At 48.8% G+C, this 21,896-nt stretch overlaps 5 protein-coding genes across 5 annotated transcripts; 2 read left to right on the forward strand and 3 right to left on the reverse strand.

Annotated features, from left to right (window-relative positions):
- Positions 1-1,787: 1,787 nt before the first annotated feature.
- On the reverse strand, positions 1,788-3,667 carry LHYA1_G008734 (WSC domain-containing protein; the record flags this gene model as incomplete). The annotated part of the gene is made up of 7 exons (XM_031153653.1): positions 1,788-2,673; positions 2,726-2,753; positions 2,818-2,870; positions 2,921-3,102; positions 3,153-3,194; positions 3,248-3,335; positions 3,384-3,667. The coding sequence occupies 7 exons, from the start codon at positions 3,665-3,667 to the stop codon at positions 1,788-1,790; spliced, it is 1,563 nt and encodes a 520-aa protein (XP_031001322.1).
- A 2,053-nt stretch (positions 3,668-5,720) lies between these two features.
- Positions 5,721-7,541, reverse strand: pteN (Phosphatidylinositol 3,4,5-trisphosphate 3-phosphatase and dual-specificity protein phosphatase PTEN; the record flags this gene model as incomplete). The annotated part of the gene is made up of 2 exons (XM_031153654.1): positions 5,721-5,898; positions 5,953-7,541. 2 exons carry the CDS (start codon positions 7,539-7,541, stop codon positions 5,721-5,723), a joined length of 1,767 nt encoding a protein of 588 aa, XP_031001323.1.
- A 3,231-nt stretch (positions 7,542-10,772) lies between these two features.
- Positions 10,773-13,136, reverse strand: pla2g4a (Cytosolic phospholipase A2; the record flags this gene model as incomplete). Its single annotated transcript, XM_031153655.1, has 1 exon — positions 10,773-13,136. One exon carries the CDS (start codon positions 13,134-13,136, stop codon positions 10,773-10,775), a length of 2,364 nt encoding a protein of 787 aa, XP_031001320.1.
- Positions 13,137-14,054: 918 nt separating this feature from the next.
- exo70 (Exocyst complex protein) lies at positions 14,055-16,105 on the forward strand (the record flags this gene model as incomplete). Its single annotated transcript, XM_031153656.1, has 3 exons — positions 14,055-14,307; positions 14,358-14,442; positions 14,494-16,105. 3 exons carry the CDS (start codon positions 14,055-14,057, stop codon positions 16,103-16,105), a joined length of 1,950 nt encoding a protein of 649 aa, XP_031001321.1.
- A 4,231-nt stretch (positions 16,106-20,336) lies between these two features.
- ugtA1 (UDP-glucosyltransferase A1) lies at positions 20,337-21,893 on the forward strand (the record flags this gene model as incomplete). The annotated part of the gene is made up of 3 exons (XM_031153657.1): positions 20,337-20,374; positions 20,430-20,574; positions 20,736-21,893. The coding sequence occupies 3 exons, from the start codon at positions 20,337-20,339 to the stop codon at positions 21,891-21,893; spliced, it is 1,341 nt and encodes a 446-aa protein (XP_031001318.1).
- Between the last annotated feature and the right edge of the window lie 3 nt (positions 21,894-21,896).

A 21,896-nucleotide genomic window follows, 5' to 3' on the forward strand; every position in this document is an offset into this window, starting at 1 on the left:
CACCACCACCTCACCACGGCAGACCCGGTCCTCCACCAGACCATCCACCTGGGCCCCCACCACCACCGGATCACCAGCATGGGCCAGAAGACGAGGAGAGACCTCATCACCCACCACACCATGACGATCCCGGACCACCAGGAGAATTCGATGAGGAGCAGCAACAGTTAGGACCTCCACCTGGGGAGGACTTTCCACCACCGCCTCCACCACCTTTTGACGGATTTGACGGACCTCCAGGACCGCCACGTCACGGCCTAGGAAAAGCGCCGATATTCTTGAAATTCACCGCCATCGGCATCCTCCTCGCATTCCTACTCGTTGCCCTTCACCGACGCACATGCGCCTCAACCCATAAGAAATCCCGACGGGCACGCAGAGAAGAACGCCGCCGCCGACGTGCCTACCGTCGCGCAGCCAAGAAATATGCCATCACCCGCTTCCTTTCCCGCTTCTCGCTCAGCAGCACTGATTCAGAAGACGAGGCCGATGATTACGAGGAGAAGCGCGAGGAGCTGCTTGCGAATGAAGAAGATAGAATGTCAACGACAATGACAGAGGAGATAACCCAATTCCGCAACGCGGCGATCGTTGTAGAAGACATCGTTGCTGCTGAAGAAGGTCGTGTGGAAGTTCCCGTGGCAACGATGCCAATCCCAATCTCTGAGACGAGTTCATTAATACAGGACTTTGATCTCGGGAGCCAAGTTGGAGATGGAGAAGAGTTGCCGGCGTATGAGGATAATGATGGGAGTGAGGATAGTAGTTTTATTGCGGATGGATTCAGATATACGCCTGGCAGTTCCGAGTATAGTCCCGCTCATTCTGCTTCGGGGAGCGTAAGCGATATTTTGGGGCCTGATACTAAGCAATAGTTGATTTGTTTTCTTTGTGTTTTTGTATTGCACTGCATTTATATATACCTTATCTACTACTTAGATATTCCCTTGTATCTGTTATATTCCGAATACTGTACTGTGTGTAAACCAAGAAATGTTATGTTCCGTTCGCAGACGTTTTGGGGCCATTTATAAATAGTAAATTCCCATCCATCACCTACTCCAAACCACTCCATTCTCGAAGCTACGGTACAAGAAACTCCTATCTATCCCCTTTCGATTTATTACCCATGAAATTATCTATGCTATGACATGTACGCAATTCAAATTCCGAGAAGCCTGACCTAAAAAGTGTAATGCGAACCGAAAGCTCGGGCCACTCCCCTTTTCCTTCAAAAGAAAGGGGGAGGTAGAGGTCTCGCTTCATTTACACTTTTCACTAACCGTTACAAAGCACAATCAATCACCATTGATTAGATAATTAACAGCTTTCTATACAGGATGCATGCTTCTTCGACGAGGCTTTTTGTTGGTTCCCAGGGATCGATTACTCGATTACTAATGCGGAATCGGAATTTGGCAATGATACTTATGGAGCGTGGGGTGAAAGACTAGGTGAGCAGAAGCAGGGCAGAGTCAGATGGATGGAGCTGGATGATGGTTAATAAGAATCTCGGTAATGCCACACATATTAAAGCAAAGCAGGGTTCATTCACATTCGAGTCTGGGTTTGGGTCCGACGGAACAATTCTGTCTGTCTGTTTGGCTCAAGATCTATTCATACCTATCCTCACTCCACACATACTCTCCATTTATTAGAACCCGTCACTTTCTTTTGCTCCAAGCTCAGAAAACAAACAACAATTTACTTTAACTATAAAACTTCCACTTCCGCTTCCACTTCCGCTCCGATAGTAGGCCACATTACCATGAATGAGTACACATTAACTAGGCTCCTTGGGCAAAGAGATCACCCTTCACAGTCCGACTAGCCGAATCCCCCAGCAGCACTTTCGCAATCACACTGCGCGTATTCTGTACCGCCACACTGCCCGAAGAGAACAGCGTGTAATTCCCAGCCGTGGCATACGCCGTCATCGGAACCGTCGTGTTTACAATCTTGTTAACCACCGTCCCCTGCTGTCTCTCCGGCACATACAGCACACCGGTCATGGATCCCAAGCCCGAAGTCAGAGAAGTCAGCGCCGCGGCTTTGAGGACGAAGTCTGAACGCGAGGAGGTGGATTGGGCGGTGAGGATGAATATTTCATCGTTGACGGGATAGGAGATGCCCTCGAAGTTAAGCGAGGTTGTGCCGGGCGACGCGATCGTGTTGTTGAAGCCGTAGTAGACTGTGTATCCGAAGATCGACGTGCCAGAGCTAAGTGCTGTAGTCGTGACTTCCACAGCGGAGAGCGTGCCGTTGGCTGTGGATGTGTCGTAGTAGACGACGGTGGGAGGAGCGGTAGCGTAGTAGAGATTGCGGATATATCCAGAAATGGACACCGCGCCCGTGGGGGTGATATCGAGACCGATATCGACTGCCTTCCACGTCATTGGCGTGATGGGGTCTGAGAGAGTGACCGCGGCCGGAACTGTGTTGATCATGCGTTCGAAGAGGCTGTTGCATTGGGACTGGAAAGTAGCTTCTACCGAAAGGGCTTGCATGGTGACGTTGTTGTCCGATACGTAAAGTCGGAAATCAGATCGATCGCTGACGTTGCCGGCCGTGACAAGAAGACCACCTTGCGCTCCAGTGCCTCCTATATAATCGGTCACGACGGCGTTGTCGAAAACAGCCGGGGTAGCATCGAAACCCACACCGCCGTTGATGCTTTGCAAAAGCATTAGTCACTTTACCAGAAAGACAGAGGCATCCGACTTACTTTGTAGATGTCACAGCACTTGCATCCACTATAACTTGTCAGCCGTCATTTCCACCACGAGTCGACGATTGAGTTCAAAAATATAAAATTACCAATGTCAGGAAAGTTAGAGAAATGAATGCGGCCCAACGAATGGCCACAAGCTCTGTTTGTTGTCAGTAAGAAGAATCGGCAACCGAACTTTGCCAGACTCACGTCAAGGCAATAGTCTCGCTTTGATTGAACCCAGCAGCTGCAAACTGGGCCAAAGTGGTCTTCAAATCCGTAGTCGGCTCCGGAACACCCGCAGGACCGGCTTCCTCAGCATCAATCCTTCCAACCCGCAACGGAATACCAGTAGTGGTACCTCCACACTCTGCTAAAGAGGCAATCAATCCCTTGATAGTGTTAGGCCATGAGTTACCCTATGGGAAGGAGGAGATTTTACCAAGGCGATATTGTCAGACATGCTAGTGTACGCAGAGACCGTCTGTGAAGTAGTTAGCAATGGTCCGAGACAATCGTGGTTGGATTGGAACTCACTGGAGACATGAATCGCAGAGTATCATTAACAAACAACCCCAGGTTTTCAGGTCGGTCGGACTCAAACCCCAAAGATGCATCCACTCCGCTGCGCACAAGTCAGAAGCATTCCACCCGAGAAGAGAAGCATAATTACCCAGTACCAGCGGCCAGGTTCGCAGTAACACTATCGTGGAACACGAATCGCACCCACTGTGCCGAACTCTGCTCTCCTCTGTTTTGTCCGTTGGGACCAACGTAGTTCGAGCAAGGCGACACAGCACCCACGAATCCATCAGTATTGGCCCCGTTATTGTCAACCCATATATGCTCCATCTCTTCCATCCTGTCCCGCATATCAATACCATTGAGTTGTGAAAAACTTCCAGTACTAAACATTAGAAGTGGGAGGAGCCCAAGAGGCCTGAATGAGGGAACCATATTAAATTAGAGTACTTGGGGCACAGAAGTCAAGTAAAGAAGTGTACTGGGCAAAGAAAGAGGTAGATTTGAAAGATGCAGTTATGTACTTATAGACTCCAGATTGAAGAGTCCAGTGGAGTCTGAAGCTCGCAACGGCACGTTAAAGTGCCCAGCCCTCAATCTATAGAGGCCAACCTACAATACGCGTGTACTTCAATGTTTGAATGCCTGTCAATAGACGGTGTATAGCTCGGATGTTTCAAGAAACCGAAGGCAGAACTGCCTCATCGGGCGACAACCTGAGGCATGCCTTCCCAACCGAGGAAGGTGCCTCCATATAATTTAGAAATTTGGAGTAGTTGGGGTTCGTGATTATGGTTAAATCTGGGTTGAGGGACCGGTGGGAGCCCCCCGAAGCTTTTTTTAGCCGTCAAAGAGACTATGCTAGCAAAGTAATATACCTCGCATATGCAAGATTTCCGGATAAAGCAGTTCTTCCGGTTTGTTTACATCAGGAGATCAAAGAGATCCCGACCAGCAGAAGCTACCAACCCGTCAATTGACAGCTTGTACATGGAGATCTTAAAAAACGATACACCATACAGTACTATCGTGAGATGGTATATTCATTTTGAACATGTCTGATCTTCATAGTCAATAGAACGCGTTCTAGATGTCTTGACCGTACTCACACCAGATGATCGTATCGCCACCTTGAGCTGCAGGCTCTTGACGAACTCGATGCTCCGGTGCAATAAACATACGCACATGCAATATATATCTTGACTAAGTTTAGAAAAGAAGCACACCGCCTCTGAAAAGATACGAAGTCGAAAGAACATGCAATGGATTCAAACAGATGGGCGCGTACTGATAGAGTCCCTATATATTAATTCCACAAAGCCCCTGTCATCGACCCGGGATGATTGGCTCTAGGTCAACAAAATCCTCTTTGGTTGTGGGATCGGCAACTTCCCTCCCAAGTCGGAAGAGTCGTGCGCGAAGTTAAGGTAATGATCGTGAGCCAGACTTTTTGCAATATAAATGTTCACCACCGCATTGTCGATTAGGAAGCCACTTAAGATTAACTTGCAGTGAGAATCTTGGACGTCCAAAGGCAGCAAATCGGAGAAAAGAAGATCCCTTTTGAGCGGGGCCGGGACAGCAGTGCCGGTTAAATCGCCCGAATGATCTGCACCTTGAGGGTCGCTGGGACCATGCATTAAGAGTATGGGGAAGGCTCTGCTTAGAGTTATATCCTCCGATTCGTGACAGCTCGAATAATCCGAATGCTGTCAGATTGACTTTTCATTGTACTAGATGCTTGATAGCTAGCACTTCGGCACGGCCTTCTCTGAGTACAAAAATTCGCTTTAAGAAACTATGCGCAAAATCCTCGAATAAATTCAGAGCTGTTGATGGAATTCTCTAGCTTATGAGACTCCTTATATCACATGCACCAGCAAATCATAAAAACAAACGCACAAGTGTTCTATAGCTACCAGGAACACTAAGGTGTTTGTATTGTCAAGTTCGTATTGCTAATACGCTCTTCTCTTGGTGGTCTCGCTATAGACACAAAAAGCGGCACTCATTATGGCAGCTTTTTGATATGCCACTTGGCTTGGGATATTAAAAAGTAAGCGCCGCTTTTTCGATCCCGAATAAGGCAGCTCACAATCCATACATTACTTCTACAATTGGGGGCTCGGCTAAGCCGAGGCGTGCAGTGCAGCAACTTTGAAAAACACACTACGATATGCAAGCAATATAAATACCAACCGATCAGCATGACAAATTGACTACATTGTGTGAAGCAGTCGTAAGCAGAAATAGCATCTCTTGGAGTGGTTGGTCCAACTTTGGCAAGTGTCAGCGAGGAACTGGCACAACTCAAGCGGTAATTTGGGTGCCAGATCGTACCCATGGAGTTTTTAACGTCTAGAAATGTCTATCTCATCTGAATTGCTATGATCAAAAACGCCGACCGAGGAGCCTATGCACTTGGTATCATTCGTGTTTCCTTTCCCCCACCATAATGATTCCCCTGAACCCAAGATCATTCAGAACATTACGAGTCTATATTTTTCTTCACTGATGACATGTGTCCGAGTTTGTGCTCCTTCGCCGTCTTGAGCTGGTCTGTTGGAACACCATCAGGAAGATCTGATGTCGATATCCTGGATGCGCTGGAGCTCCCTGTAGGATCTGTGGATGCTCGTACTGCTTCAGTTATCATTGGACTTGATCTGGGAGTAGTCAGTGCCGGTATCCCCGAGATTCCGAATGAAGGGGGTACTCACGTTTCCGAACCACGTTCTGGGGTGGTGGAAGATGCAGTATCTAGACCAGCGTTCACAGCAGCGAGCGTCGGATCAGAACCGGTTTCCTTCGGCTGCGGCAGATCGTCTACGTTGACATTCAAATCTTCTTTCCCAGTGGGATCGGAGGTTTTGACACCCGCTTCAGAATCACTGTCTTCATCTTTCGCAGCACTGTTAATACTGCTCGCCTTGCTAACGTTCGCGCTGATTGGACTCTCTGTCCGTAGTCCAAGGTCTTTCCCCATGCCAGGAGAGGTTTCATTGCCTCCCTTCCAATCGGCGGGTGACATCTGGAGAACAGGAGAAGTAACACCTGGCTCATGAATGACATCCTCCTTTCGACCCCGCCCTGGTTCCGGATCATATGCCTTCCAGACCACTGCTAAGCGATCAAAGGCTCGTGTTCCTTTCCTACTCGAGCCCTTGATACCATCCATAGCATCCCATTCGATCTCAAAAGTGCCACTGTTATCAGGTTTCCCACCCTGTTCAGGACCATTACCTTCGAAAAAGGCATTAAACCAGACATGGGCGACTGATGTCACCATAGTCAATCCCATTGATGCTTTGTTCCTCCGCTCAAAGTCGATATTGATATCGCTCGTAGGAAGAATAACACGAGTCGAAGGTTTGAATATAACGGCACTGCCACCACTTTCTGTACCAGTAGAGTCCAAGCTAGACGAAGACAACTGCTCCGAAGACGTAGTAGCCTTGCTATTACTGGACCCATCCAACTGGGCTATCGTCTTTGACCTCGGGACTTTACCCTCATTTTGAAAGCCTGCCATATCAGAAATCTTGTCTTTAAGTCCTCCGCTTCCTGGGGCGTCGCCTTCAACTATCACTCTTTCCTTCTTCGTAAAGACATGAAACAGCTTAATCGTCTTCCCATCATCAACGAAGCCCTCCACCTGGACCTTGACCCCATCCCTCAAACCCCATACATGCACCTCCATAATCTCAATCTGTCTGTCCACATACACCTTTCCAGCCTTCGCCCACCGATCCACATACCCCACCCACCTCAACTGACTGGGAATAGAAACCCCCTGTCCAAACCCAGGCCTCATTCTCCGCTCCGTAAACCTCGCCAGTGCCTCACTAGCCTTCCACCCACACTCCGAGATCAAGTAACTGCAAGCCATCGTCCCACTCCTCCCCTTCCCCGCCTTGCAATGCACAACCACAACCCTATCCTCCCTTCCCTTCCCCTCTTCCGCGCCCTCATGCAGCCAATTCCTCATGCCCGCCATAATCATCGGCACGAGCCTAAACGGCGGTGGGTGATGGTCGGGCCACGGATAATGCCACACGCGTCCATAGACCTCCGAGTCTGGGTACCCGGTGCCTTCGGCACGGAACTCCCATATTGCCCATTCCTTGCCGTGTTTGTAGTCGAGGAATTTCACCAGCTGGTCGAGAGGATTGCGGTACGCGCGCTGCGGGTACGTGCCGCTGGGCCCAGAGGTCGCGATGATTTGATCCGTCACGTAGCAGAGGTCTAGGCCGGCTTCTGGGTGGCGGGAGCGGGGGCCTGCGACGATTTGGCGGAGGAGGGATGCCATTTTAGGTGGGATGAGGTGAGGTGAGGTGAGATTAGGTGGGGAGAGGCATGCTTTGGAGTTTCGAGAGATGCTTGTTGTTTTGGCGCTTGCCTAGCTTTTACTTTTGCATGTTGGCTTTGGTGTTGATTTGGAGAGGAGGGACGTACGTCATTGACTGAGCGGCTCAGATTCAAGGTTGTGGCTGTAGTAGGACCGCCGACCCCTGAACAAGCGGGGCTGACTGGACTTTGATGCTTGGCACGGAATCACACTTCCTTTCAACCCGATTTCAATATACCGTATTACAAGAATCCCATGGGACATCTCGAGAATAAACTCGGCCGCTAGAAGAGAATGATGGCATTCCAGGTCCGCTAAGCATAAATTGGAAGGAGAAGATGAGTTGGCCAGAGTATGAATGTGTAACGCTCTGACAATAGTATCGCTCATCAGGAATTAGGTCCTCATGGTAACTTAGGTATGGTATATAAACTCCGGCGCTATGCAAACAAACCCCCGTACCCTTGAATCAATCATCCACGACCATGGCCCATTCTTCCCAACATAGGATCAACATATGTTGGAAACGGCTCTTGAAGACTCGATCTTCCAGGAAGCTGGAATTGCTGTGCTTCCAATTTAGTCCCTCCCGGCTGGAAAGCCTCCTTTGTCTCAAAAGAAAGGGCTTTCGTGCCAGGAACATTCTCCACCATCGGCGTTTCAGCAGGAGTCAACTGCTCCTCAAACCCCACCACCGCTTTCCCATCACTCATCTTCCTGCCAACCTCAGCCCCAAAACTCCTAAAACACATATCAGCAGCCCAAGCCGTGTCAGAGCCACTCTCTGGCAATGATTGCCTCGCCGCACGATCCATATCTTCCAACGCTCCCGAGATAATATTTTCCTCCCACAGCGGCAGCAGTCTATAGCCCAGATTCTCCATTATACATCGCTGCGTAAAGTTTATCTGAACGCACGACCACAGATTCCTGCCCCACTCCCTAGCAAACTGCCCCGTAAACTGCCGCACGTCGTCCAAGAATTTCACCGCTAGGATTATTGCCGACAAGACGATGATTTCCGGGTGGACAGAATCAATATGCTGCCCAGTTGGCGGGATTAGGGGACAGCCCTGGCGCCATATGAGCGCGAAACGGGAGTTTAAGGAGTCGAGGATGCAGACTGCTAGGGCGAGGGTCTCGAGGGGTAGGTTGGCGCGAGTTAGGAGGGCGTGGACGAGTGGGACGGATGGTGATATTAGGGACGTGGATGATGGTATGAGGTTTGTAAGATGTATTGCTGGACCTACGTGTGTGATATATGAGATTAGCTTGGGTATTGATATATGAAATCTCTGGAGGTGTACATACCGACAAGCTTGGGATTAAGGATCTCTCCCGAAGTCAAGAACGAGGATTGCTGGTGCGTGCTGCTGTTTGAATGCGAAGAAGGCGGTGGGGTCGGGAGATTTGAAAGCGGAATATAGGTTTTTGAAAGATAGGTTTCAATGAAAGCATCGTCAAATGACGAGGCTGAGGATCTGCGTGGACGAGAAGCCATTGGCGGAGTCATTGGGATTGCTTGCATTACTTCTAGGTGCTCGGGCAAGACGCTGTGGTCTGGGAGATGCTGTAGTCCGTCTTACATAGGGTAATAGTGTAATTCTGCTGTTGGGTAACGTTTCGTAATGGATGGTGGAGTATAGGCAGAAGGCGGTATAGCTATTTTGTGTATCCTCGCGCTACCCCAGAAACCCAGGATTTCCATAGACGTGCAGAGTTATATAGGTCCTCGAGTATGGACGGGCGGACTGTAGGCTGTTATTGAACGAATGTTGATTGATTTGATGTTTCCGAGTAAAGACTGTGATTGGAATGTATGGTCTGCTGTTCAATCATCGATGGGTAGTGACAGCAGCAGGCTACGGTATATGTGTGAAGGTGGGTAGACTAGGATGCAGCTGCTAGCTCTGAGCAACCTTGTTCAATAGGTAAGCGGTGGAGTGGAGTACCTGTGTGTTGTCGGATCATCAGCCGCAGTGGCGGGTTTTTGGAGCTCGGATCTTGCTTGGATGGATGGTTGGAGAAACAGTTTCTTTTTCTCTCTCCTGAGACACGAGATCCGTTTTGGGAATATGACAGACGAACGACACGCCCGAGTGCGGCTGTCGTTGAGACATTCTGCTGAAAACGGAGGCTTGGGTCTAGGTAGCCTTGTAAATACTGTACGGAGGTAGCGATACTTGTACAGTAGCGATTCTAGCGAACACTCCGCTCTGTACCTCAAAAGACGGACGTTTATTGCAGAATCCGAGCACAATGACTTGGTCTTACACGTCTACCTTCATACGTGCCTCCATTCGCGAGGTTGCCGGCTGGAGTTGTATGCAATCTACTTCTATAAACGCCGTATAGTATACGGCTTACATACTCCGTAAATACCTATATAAATTGCCAAGGAGATCCTCAAGGAGCTTCAAGCTAGCTCCATGACAATCTGGGGAACAACCCTGTCTGTGTCTTGGCATCTGCGGCCTAAAGAACTCCCAAAGTGCGTATTTATATCACTGGCCATATTCCTTTATCCACCTCATTAGGGTGTCTTTTCTTTCTATACTACTACTGCCTATAGATCCGAACCTTACAATTTTCCCTTCACATGTCTATCTACCCTATAAGGTATTTTCTATCTTCGTTTAGATCCCCGTTAGTGCAGGACCCCTTTTTTCCATGCGGAGGCCGAGGTACGCCGTAGCCGTATTAATACACCGCTACTGTAGATGCCGAGATCGTATTCGCCAAAGAATCGTCATCCGGGAAAAAACTTCCACAAGCTTGATTTTCACTGTAGCTATTTATGGGCTCTGGGTAAGGATATCACGGATGAATCGGAAAAAAGGGGGTTCTTGTATTTTTCGCTTTTAGGTTATTAACCCCGAGTTACTGTAAGGTATAATCTGCAGGTTCAGCCGGTGCCTTGTAGCTCAAACACAAAATTATGCTAGCGCCGCGGACACTGCCGGTTCCGTAGCCGGCATTCAAACTATTGGCGTTTTCATGGCCTTGCATTTATTTCCATGCAATATTCCCCAAGGACTCGTGAGCTTGGCGAGACCACTTCCAAGATGCATCATGAACCTCGTATGATGTCTTATGCAAGATGCGACATTCTACTCGCCTTTTTTCCAAGTCCGCTTTGGGTGTCGCTCCAAAAGCAACTCTTTGTCCGATCACAACGATTTTTTTGGCTGATCAGGTAAGATGGAAATGGTCTCCCTCCCCTTTCTTCCCTACAATGCCTAGCCTCACCTTCCTCCTCCATCTTTCCAGTCTTTCAGCATCCTCTTTCTCTTCTCTCTTCTTCTTTTTCCGTTCGTAAACAGCCCGCACGCAACGCCTAGTCTGCTCCCTTCCTTCTTCAAAATTCGCCCGGGCAAGGGAGACCACATTATCAACATCTTCCGGGGTATAAACAAAGTTCCATGTACTCATATAATCATTCGTGACCGGGTCAACGCCCTCGACTTTGGGGTTGCTCATCAAAGGGAAATATACAACAGCAATGCCGGCATCTGGCTCCATTAATTCCCAGTCGTCTTTCACGGCTTTTGATGGGACATCTTCGCTAGTAGCGGCGCGTTCTTGGGTTGTCCCGACCCAAACTGTGCAATAGCCAAGGTCACCATGATCTTCCGCATTTTGCGGCAGCTGAGCTTTGGATTCAGCAATATCCTTCAGATGCTCAGCTTGATCTGCCTTTGCATCTTCCAACTTTGAATTAGCTTCGGCTAGCGTACTTGCTTGTGCTTCCTCCAACTGTCCAGCTGTCTTCTCTATAGTAGTAAAATATTTAGGCCAGCCGAGTCCAACTGGCCAACCTTTGATACCTCGTTGACGAGCGTAACCATCAGCCACAGAAAGCCAATTTTCCGTTTTGATATCTGCCGAGGCATCAAATGCAATCAAGATATCTACTTCTCTGCCAGGTCGGAGTAGGGGGTATATGGGCAGATTATTAGACATTCCGGCGTCCATGAGTTGCAGATGCGTGGCTTCGTAGACGCTGTCAGGTGTAGTTTCGGGCAACTGACCTTTCATGCCTTTGGCAAAGTTGGGTATCGAGGCAGGAACAATGGGATGCACTTTACTAAGGTCTTCGTTTTTGCCCGCAATCATTTCATCGATGCTCCCAAAGCCCGTGAGTCCTTTGACTAACGGTCGAACCTCCTTGTAATAGTGTGACAGTGTGGCACAGAAAGCGCTGCCAAAGACCCCCAGAAGCAATGGGAGGCGGAGTTCTGGAACGTGGAAGCCATCCTGATCGATATTTTTACCATTCTCAAACTTTCGACCTAGAGCCCATGTTGGAATACCAGCAGAAAACTCTTCGCAAAAAAACTCGTAGGGTGTGATTTCCATCCATTGGAAATAAGCCTCCCGCCTGGCTTTGGTCTTCGTCTCTTCCGATGGCTTGTCTGTTGCCTTCTCTAGCTCTGACGACTCTTCGATAATGGGTATCTCGTGGCGAACTGCGGTATAAATCGGCAACGGGTTTTCGCCGTGTTTGATGTAGTCTCGCTGATTCGAAATCTTCAAATCTCTGTCGTCCACCCCAATTTCGCCCTTAGGCACAAGCAACCTAGCAGCTAATAGTAACCCGTAAACATCCACAAGCCCCAAATCAGAATCAGGGTCGCCTTTCAGTTTCTCCACAAATCCACTTAGAAGGAACTTGTTTGTTGGGGCCTGATTGAGTGCTGCGAGAGCGACGGGCGGATAAGCTATGTGGACTCCAAGTCGAGCCTTGAGGTGCTCAACTAGTTTATCAAGTCGACGTTCACCAAGCGATGAATTGTATAGCGCCTGGAGCCAACAGCTTCCACTTACACCAGCCGTATAAGTGATACAATCAAAGAGGCCGGCTTCGCCCGCTGCCAACATTGAGCCTGTGCCTGCAACCAGAGCTCTTAGCCCCCCACCTGATCCCACCATAGCAATCGTTGGAACGTCTTCAGGGTTTACTTCCTCCTCCGGTAAGCCGAGATACTTCGCCAATGCCGCGGTAGTGAATTTCTTTCGCTTTTGAAGAAATGCCTTCTCCTCGTCACAAAGCTCTGAAGATACCCTTACGGTTGCGGAGTACTCAATTTCAGGATTAATGTATGGATCATGCGCATCTTGCCATATCTCGTCGGCTAATGATCCAGGCGCCATGGAAAGCTCCCTTTGCAGTTTGCTGATGTATTCTGGGAGCAATTTCGCCCAATCTGGCATGACGACGTCTACTATTTTGTCTGCCATAGAGCTCCATTCTAAATCGGTGACAGCAGAGAACAAGGCAAATCTGCTTGCGAAGTTTCCCCAGGCTGAATCGTCCAACGCGGCCACCTGCTTGTCTGTCTGAAAAGGCAGCTCAGAAAGCTGCTCAGAATTCGTGGCTGCGACTTGGTCTTTCTTTTCTTGCACGTGGCGCCATCTTTCTCTTTCCGCTCTGATTTCGCTACGTAGTCGCGTTGGAGGTAAAGGTTGGATGTGATCGTTTTTGTGTAGGATGTAGAAGAGGCTACCTGCGATAACTACGGATGTGCTTGCGAGCAAGAAAGATCGGGAGGCCATTGCGAGGTTCGACTTTCTCTTTGGTTTCGTGAAAAGAGATCGCGTCGGAGATCTACTTCCGTAGAATGCATTTCGCCATGATGGTCGCGAAGGGGTCCTGCAGAGGATGTCTGTGTAATGTAGGGATTGCTTGAACAAACAAATATTTGAGCGCGATGCGCCTCGAAGCATTGAGAAGGACATGAGAAAGGAACAAGGCTTAGCAGCCTCGAGTAGTATTTATGAGGACATGGGTAACAAGTGCGGCAGGGTACATGGGAACGGACCGGAGGAATCCATCCGGACTGCTCCGTACGAATTGCAAAAATCTACGGAGGTACAAGTACGGAGTAGGGCAAAGGATGGGAAAGTTGGTCTTTTAAATGACGTTGCGGGACCGTTACCGTTTCCGTTTCATCCAAACAAGTTTAAGTTCAGTAGTTCGTTCCATGTGAGTGTGGCTGACCCGTGGCGTGTGGCGTGTGGCGCCGTCTGGTACTCGAGCACTTCACGTGATGAGGAATATCAGGTCTGGTGGATCAGATATTCTCAACTGAAGTGTGACAGAAAGGGGGAAATAGTCAGAGGTGAGATGCTACTGGGTAATAATCACTACCTTGTATGTTGTATCAGATTAGTTCAGAAGGGCGCGAAGAGAAGACAAGGGGACTCCAGATTTTGCCGCTGTCAGTACAAGTCACCGCGACCGCGACCGCGATAGGAAAGGGAAAGGAAGTCACGACCACGACTCACCACTCTATGAACCAGTTGTACAGCCAAATTGAAAAGCAGCTCTCTTCTGCACATTTGGCCATGAGTTCTTCATCTCACACAAATCACTCCAAAGTGCAGTCAGTGTCTTTTGATGTTTCATTAGTTAGAACAGATTAACGGGCCAAGCCACACACAGCCCTTTGCGGTTTAGCGTGCCTAGTCCACATGTATCATCCGTCTGAATGGAGTTCATGGCGACAACAGAACAAGATGGCCATCTCTCTAGGCACGAGGCAGGCCGCCGACGAGGAGGCGCGCGCTGAGGTCGAGGTGCTCAATTCGAGGCTGGATAAGACGAGCCAGTTGACCAAGAAGATACAAGCCTCCCTGTCACGACTGGAATCGAGCGGGAGGAGCGTTCAAGAAGCTGTTGGACCTCTGTACGGCAGCACCCAAAAGCTTCAAACTCTCGGAGCGAGTATGCATTCGCAAACTTCCAAACTTTGAGGCAGTTCTGACTTCTTGCAGATATCGATGGAGTCATCAACGCCATCCAGAGAATTAGACAACCGTCCGACATCAAGAGCAATGAAGAGGACATCATCCGAAAAGGGTAAGTATTCTAGGGATTCAATTGCTAAAGTTTGTACTGACTATCGTATAGTCCGGAAAAGGCTGGCCTTGCAGCCTTCCTCAGCTCCGTCAAGCGTGTCAATAAAGCCCTGCAGGAGATGAAGCAGACAAATCTTCGAACCAACCAACAAGCTGTTTCTGATCTCAGCAGGCTCCTCAAGGCTGGAAATACTCAGTTGGAAGGGCATTTTCAACACCTGCTACAAGAGGACTCTAGACCCATCGAACCCCTATATTACATTACAAAGGATAAGGCTTTCCCGATGCTCTCTCAAGACAAAACTACGCGCTTGGGCTTGATAAATTCCTACATTGGGTCATCCATGCGACAATCTGGAACCTCCGGAGAATCACCTGTCTTGCAATTGTATGCAAGCGTGCGAGGTCCATACCTGACTGCTACGCTACAAAACTTGGCATCTGCATCACTCAATACCGCGAAAAAGAAGTCACCGGATGCTATCTATCGCCAGGGAACAAATGGCATGGGCCACTATGCTAAGGGCATGGAGGCAGCCTTCCTTGCTGAATATGACAATATATGCGGACTATTTTCTCGGGAGGAGTGGAGCAGAGTCTTCAATTTGACTTGCCAGGGATCTATTTCAGAGATGGCCAGGACACTTCGCGAGCTGAACATTCACATTAAAAACAACCTTACCACCGACTGCTACCTTGCATACGAGATCATCGAGATCATATCGAATCTGTCGTCAAATCTAGATACTAGGACAGGGGAATTGAGACCTACTTTTGCAGCAGCTCTTAAACCTATTAGGGAAACGGGAAAATCCTCTTTGGGAGAGTTATTGGAGGATACGCGCCGCCGAATAAGCAACTTGCCAACCATCCCGGGAGATGGTGCTGCTTTACCCATAACTTCGGAAACAATGACGCGACTACAGACCATGGTAGATTTCTTACGTCCCATCTCAAGCATAATGATATCTATCGGCGACGGCGGTTGGAAATCGGCACCTAACACGAACAACTCGTCTGATCAAATTCCTACCCTGAAGTCGTTTGACGTTGGAGCTGATGGAAAACAAATTTTCGCTCACTACAGCGTTGACACCATTGATACTCTCCTCACTTCCCTAGAGGCAAGAGCCAAACCCGTTCTAAAAGGCAAGCCGGCACTTGGCGTCTTCATTGCCAATAACGCCACAGTAATTGAACGATCGATTCGCAATTCCGATCTGCAACCGTTGCTTCAATCGCGGATGGGGGATATTGACAAATGGCGCAAGACTGGAGCTCAACTGTACACTCTCGCGTGGCGGGAACCATCAGCACACCTGCTGGACGTGCAATATACAAACCGCGGCAACCGGCCACAATCCGGCTCAGCCGCTGCTATTGACTCGGCTGCTATTCTGAAAGGCCTCGGCAGCAAGGATAAAGATTCCATCAAAGAGAAATTCAGACTCTTCAATGCCAGTTTCGATGAGCTGGTAGCAAAGCACAAGAGTCTTAGCATGGAGAAGGAAGTCAGAGAAATGCTGGGCAAACAAGTGCAGCAGATGATCGAGCCGCTATATGGGCGATTTTGGGATCGATACCACGAAGTTGACAAGGGCAAGGGAAAGTACGTTAAATATGACAAGGGCAGCATCTCGGGCGTATTTTTGAGCCTCACATAGGCGGGTTATTTTTGGGAACAATTTGGAGCAAGACATGATACCAGGAACGGAGTTTGGAGGTAATAATTCCAACCGAATACGGTCAATGATAATTTCGTACATGGTAGCACGACACTGTACTTGTAGTGCATGTGCATATCCGGCCATGCAGTGCTGTGAAACTCCAATATCCCATCCGAACCAGCCATTCCAAGCCCCAAACTCCTTAAAATAGCACAATAAGGAGACCAGTTTGCAATACTTCATCGATTTGAAAGGAAAGAGGTTGTGGTTTGTTACAAACAATCCGTTACTTCGCACCACTACAGGGTTTCAGAGTCAGTGTTGCTTGAGAGAGAAATCATTTGGAATTGCATACCCCGCAACAGTCATGATTTCCATATTCTTCAGCTTTGCAGCAATAGCCGCAGCAATTGTTGACGAGGGGCTTTGGGGTTGTGACGGCCATGGTGGAATGAGGTTTGAAGTTTGAAGTATGAAGTGATAGACGTGTAGAGGGGTTCAATGGACTGGTGTAGAGGTATTGTTGTGGTGAGGGTTGAGGTATAGATGTAATTTGTTTGTTGACTGAGAGGTATATGTATTGTATCTGGTGGAGATGGAGATGGAGATGGAGGTTGAGTGAAGCAAAGATGATCTTATATATATTGAAGGTATACTCGGTATATGTTGGAGCCTAGAGGTGAGATTTTCATGTGTAACTGGTATTGCACGGGAGAAGTAACCCTTTAATCCCGCGCCGTCAGATCCAACATATAACCCATCAGCAGGTTGAGCGGCCAGCTTCTCCGCTCTTTCTAGAAGAAGAAGCAAATCAATATAGAGCATACTGTACCGGGGCTTGGTCTTACGAGATGACATCTATGATATGCGTATGTATGCACGCACTGCCCTCGATCGGTAGGTATGCAACGCTACGGCGGTGCACCGCAAGAGAATGAACGCAAACAATAAAAGGGAAAAGTGAGGCTGTCTTGCTTCAGGTGCCTATCTCATGTCTCACGATAATACTTTATCTGATCATTGGAGAAGGGCGCATATCCCCCCCACACTAAGGAAGACAAGAGCACGGAAGGAGAATCGATATGCGAGGAAACGATCCCAAGACGGGAGGGGAAGGGGAGGGAAGGGGAGGGGATTAAGGTAGTGGGTAATGAGTAATGGTGGAGCGGGAATTCATGGATGATAGATGGGGGGGGTGTGGAGTAAAACGTGGATGTGGGAGAGGTCCTCTAATGTTTCTGTACTCGTACCGTACCGCGCGCGCCGCGCCGAGTAGACGGGTCGCGCTGAGCGTGTTTGGGATATCCTCATTCGTACAGTCGATCCTCCGAAACGGGCTCAGAGCACTGCATGGCGCTGGCGTCCCCTACCCTGCCTGCCCTGCCCTGCCCTCTACAGTAGCCCACTCCAGCCCTGCATGTCAGCATTGCAGCTGTGAGTGATGTGATATGCGAATCTTACTGTACAATACCTACACCTACACCTACACCGTCCACTCCACTGTTACCAATACATCGGTCACGCACCATCAATAACACTCACTGGTTACCAAAGACAAAGGGTGCTTCTGCATGTAGTCATCCGTGCCCCTCCTTTCCGAGTCTTCACAGTCTTGTAAGCTTCCATGCTTCCATGCTTGCTTCCAAAGATTGGGTCATTGCCCGAGGTGCAGTGCATGAGTGAGTGAGTGATTATGCGGCAGCTATCAGGACAGGTAAGACAGTATCGTGGGGTGTTTTCGTCCTAAAAGACCTGTTTGCATATTCCGCAAAGTCATATTCGCAATGTTCTTCCAAGGCAGGAGAGGAATTGCGGAAAGCGCGGAGTACCATCTCGTCATTCCATTATCATTGCAGAGAAGCCAGTGTTTCATCCTCTTCTTCTTGGGAACTCAGAGTTGCACATCATCGTTTGCTCGTTTGGATTTCAGATGCCGGTTATACTCGGTTGCCACGTGTCGGTCTCTCCTTTGCTCATGCTCTCCATGAGGACCCCGTCAAAGCAAAGACGGTCCGACCTAGTTGTTGGGAATAACTTGGGATTCGGGAATGTCTGAGCTAAGCCCTGCCAGCGATTGTGTCTCCTGATCTCTAGGGCCGAAGAGTCCCGATATCTCTCCCGGTTTGGGTTGCTGGTGCAGTAGTGAGAGTGTACCTTCCTTAGATCACCCCGGGTGAACTTCATCGAGCAAACTATGTACAGTTCTCTGTCCCCGACTCATCTTGTTTTTCAATATTTCAACGCTCTCAATTCTATTCTTTGGGTGAAGGCAATGCAGTGCCAGAAGTCTCGAAAGCAGAAGATTCGGCGAAATCTAAGAGGCTACAATACATTAGTTTTGTGCTGATCAAAACACTATCCTTGGCCCCAAAACTAAAGTAAGAAAGCCGACGAGAAAGCAAGCTGCTCGCATAGAACACCATTGTATGTCCAATGAAGTACTTCAAGACATTGATGGTTTGCAGAGTCAGTCAGTCTGCAGAGATAATTTCACTTGAATCCTTTCTTGGTAGTTCCTTTAGGCTCAGGAAGCTAGAAACCTCACATGTAATATTCCAAAGAGCCTCGGCAGTTCACTTCAAGTGGAGGATTGCAGAATTCCAAATCTATATTGAAGCATCCATGGCCTGATATTGTAATTGTGAGAACTGATCGATGGTGGGTGGGAGTTAGGCCGAGACGAACAATATGAAAAACCGGTACTTTCCGGAGCTGGCTCCGCCACCGACTTCGTTTTCTAAAGTCAGATCCTCCTGCCGTCTTCTTCGGTCCTCTCCTATGTCATTGCCCTCATCTTGAGACCCAGGCTTGCATCTTCTTGGTCTGCGGTGCATCTTGCATCGACATGCCTGCTACCTACTTGCCTTCAAAGAACGCCGTACTACTTTCATAAAATACGCCAAGTGCAATCAATGTTAAACGAATGCTTTTGACTTTTTTGAACTCACGCCAAGTCTTACGTGGGTTCATAAATCAAGGCGATAACAGAGCTGGAGACGGAGAGTAGTGGACGGCTTTTACTTGTGCCAGATACAATACATTGCTGTCTAACGTCAAGCTTCCTGCCAATGCAAAGCTGCTGGTTGTGTGAAATTTGTCAGGGCTTTTGATAATTTTCGCTAACTTGCGGTGGTTTTTGAGTCTTGGATTTAGAGTCATCCATATTATTCTTCTTTAGTTACATCGTTCGTTGAGCTACAATAATTTGCCATACTTGGGCGTTATATCGAGGTTTTACCTCGAAAGCTCGTCGCCGAGAATGACATGGGGTTTCATTTGCTTCGCTGCATGAATGACAGACCTGAGATTGGCACAGTGGCAGGCCTGCCCATGTTCCCGGTGACAAACTTTCAGGTTAGGACCTTTGTGGGGTAGGAGCCATATATCACTGTGCTGGATTTGTCTGTCGTGGAGAACTTTGCGATTTTCAAACATAATATATTGGTCTGCAAAATGACAGCCCGGTTTTCTGGTAGGGGACTAGTGGCCGCAGGGCTACGAAAGCTTATCAACTAGTTTTGCTTCTATAGCGAGTAGTTTTCAGCCTTGATCCTTGGATCCACGCCATACTTTTATGGCCCGACAGCTTAAACTCTAGTGTGGGAGACGTCGACCTGAGGCTTTAGGACCAGAGGATATTCAATTCAAGTGTTTTGAGGTGTCCCATGTAGGCTTTGACGGTTGAGGAGTCGGAATGTTTACTACGACCAATCAAGGCAAAGGAATCGTAAGAGTATGAGATTACAGTCAAACCACTCGCATACTGTGCGACTCGTCCTACAGTAATGACGATCTCAGCGCTGCGGCGTATGTCGCTGTCGAAAGTCCATCCGAGCCCAAGACCCCAATCACAGCGACTGCGTCGGTTAAATGCAGATAGCTGAGGCTGAGCCATCAACCTCGCCGCACAGCGCCGCTCAGTGCGGCACAGCGGGACAGTCCCAGTCTATTTCAAGATCGAGGGGCTCCAGTACCGAGCCGGGCGTATCTACATGATAGGATACTCCTCGTTGGAACAGCATCTTGCTTCCCAGATGCGTGTTAGACTGGGGAATGTCTCTACGACGTTACGATGTAAATGGAAGCCAGCCGTAGACAGGATGCACATAAAATGGGTAGAACCCCCAGAAAGTCAAGTTCATCTTATTGTTTCTCATTGAGAAAAAATTACACTTGTCAAGTCCTTAAAAGCAAGCTGTACTTTGTTTACTTCTCCTAGATCAGCATAATGGGATCAGACACAAAGCCGCTCGTGCTTCTCGGATGGTAAGCTTCTGCCCCAAGCAATTCCTAAAAGAATAGGTTCTGATTTCATGTCCAGTACACCGATCCAAGGCCATGTAATGCCAATTCGGATAATTGCAAAGGAACTCATTCAACGGGGATATGATGTGACGATAGTCTGTGCAAGCTTCTGGCGCAAAGCGTTTGAGGATATCGGCTGTAACTTCGTAGCCGTTAAAGGGGTCCGTAAATTCCATAAAGCATTCAAGTCTCTCGTTCGCAAAAATACAGGAGCATTCAAGATCGAATTTTACACCTCGGGACCTTACAGTCCTCAAGACTTTCGAATCGAAACTCCATAGCCTTTTTTTGATTGAGTATTGCTGACTCTGAGTGTTGACAGTATGGCGACTGGCACGACGGAGAGCTTCATACACGATGGCCTGAAAGGAACTCGCTGCCTCCAGGACCTGTGCAGCTGGCCTCTGACATTGAGAATTGCTTTGTCAAGTCAATGCCTTCTCAACACGAAGCGATGCAAGAAGCTATGAAGATGCTCACCGAGAAGCACCCGGGAAGACCCATTGTACAAGTCTCCGAGAGTGTATTTGAAGGCGGCCTTCCTATCTGCAGGGGGGCTCCTGGCATAAAGCCAGCAGGGACACTCGGAATCGGTCTTATCCCTATGACCTTGTCGAGTATTGACCTGCCTCCGTTCGGTCCCGGCCTTCCTCCCGACAATACACCAGAAGGTCGAGAAAGGAATAAAGCAATGACAGAACATATGCAAAAGATTCTTCTCGCCGCGCCGCAGAAAGCGTTTGTGGAATGCTTGGAACAAGTGGGCGCCAAAGCTGATAGGTTCCTTTTGGACGCTATGTACCTTTACCCCGATCGCTTTTTACAGATGTGCTCTCCTCATGCCGAGTATCCCAGAAGCGACGCTCCCTCGAGTATTCAATTCGCGGGTGGGCTTGGTAAAGGCAAACGCGACGACGCTGAGAAGCCTGTTTGGTGGCAAGAAGTTGTGAACAACAAGGACAAGAAGATCGTAGCCATCTCCCAAGGAACTCTTGCTGTGAATTTCGCCGAGCTGACCGTTCCAACCATGGAGGCTTTCAAGGACCGTGACGATATCCTCGTAGTCGTTGCTCTCGGCAAAAAGGGGGCTTCGCTCCCGGAGGGTGTTTCCGTACCAGTCAATGCTAGAGTCGCAGATTTCATCCCCTTCGATGAACTCCTGCCTCACTCTTCTCTCTTTATCACCAATGGCGGCTATGGTGCATTCCAGCACGCTATCTCCAACGGAACACCAATTATTGTCGCTGGTGCCACTGAAGATAAACCCGAGGTGGCTGCCAGAGCTGAGTGGTCTGGCATTGGTATCAATCTCCGAACCGCCGCGCCAACACCAGAAGCTATTCACACTGCTGTGGATGAGATCTTGGGGAACCCGAAGTATAAGAAGAGGGCTTTGGAGTTGGAGGCTGAGATGGCATCGTTTGACCCGATAGGCGTCGTTGCAAAGACTATTGATGAGCTTGCTGCTGGAGCGCATTGAAGT

This window comes from Lachnellula hyalina, assembly GCF_007821495.1.
Source record: "Lachnellula hyalina strain CBS 185.66 chromosome Unknown contig00257, whole genome shotgun sequence".
NCBI classification, from domain to species: Eukaryota; Fungi; Ascomycota; class Leotiomycetes; order Helotiales; family Lachnaceae; genus Lachnellula; species Lachnellula hyalina.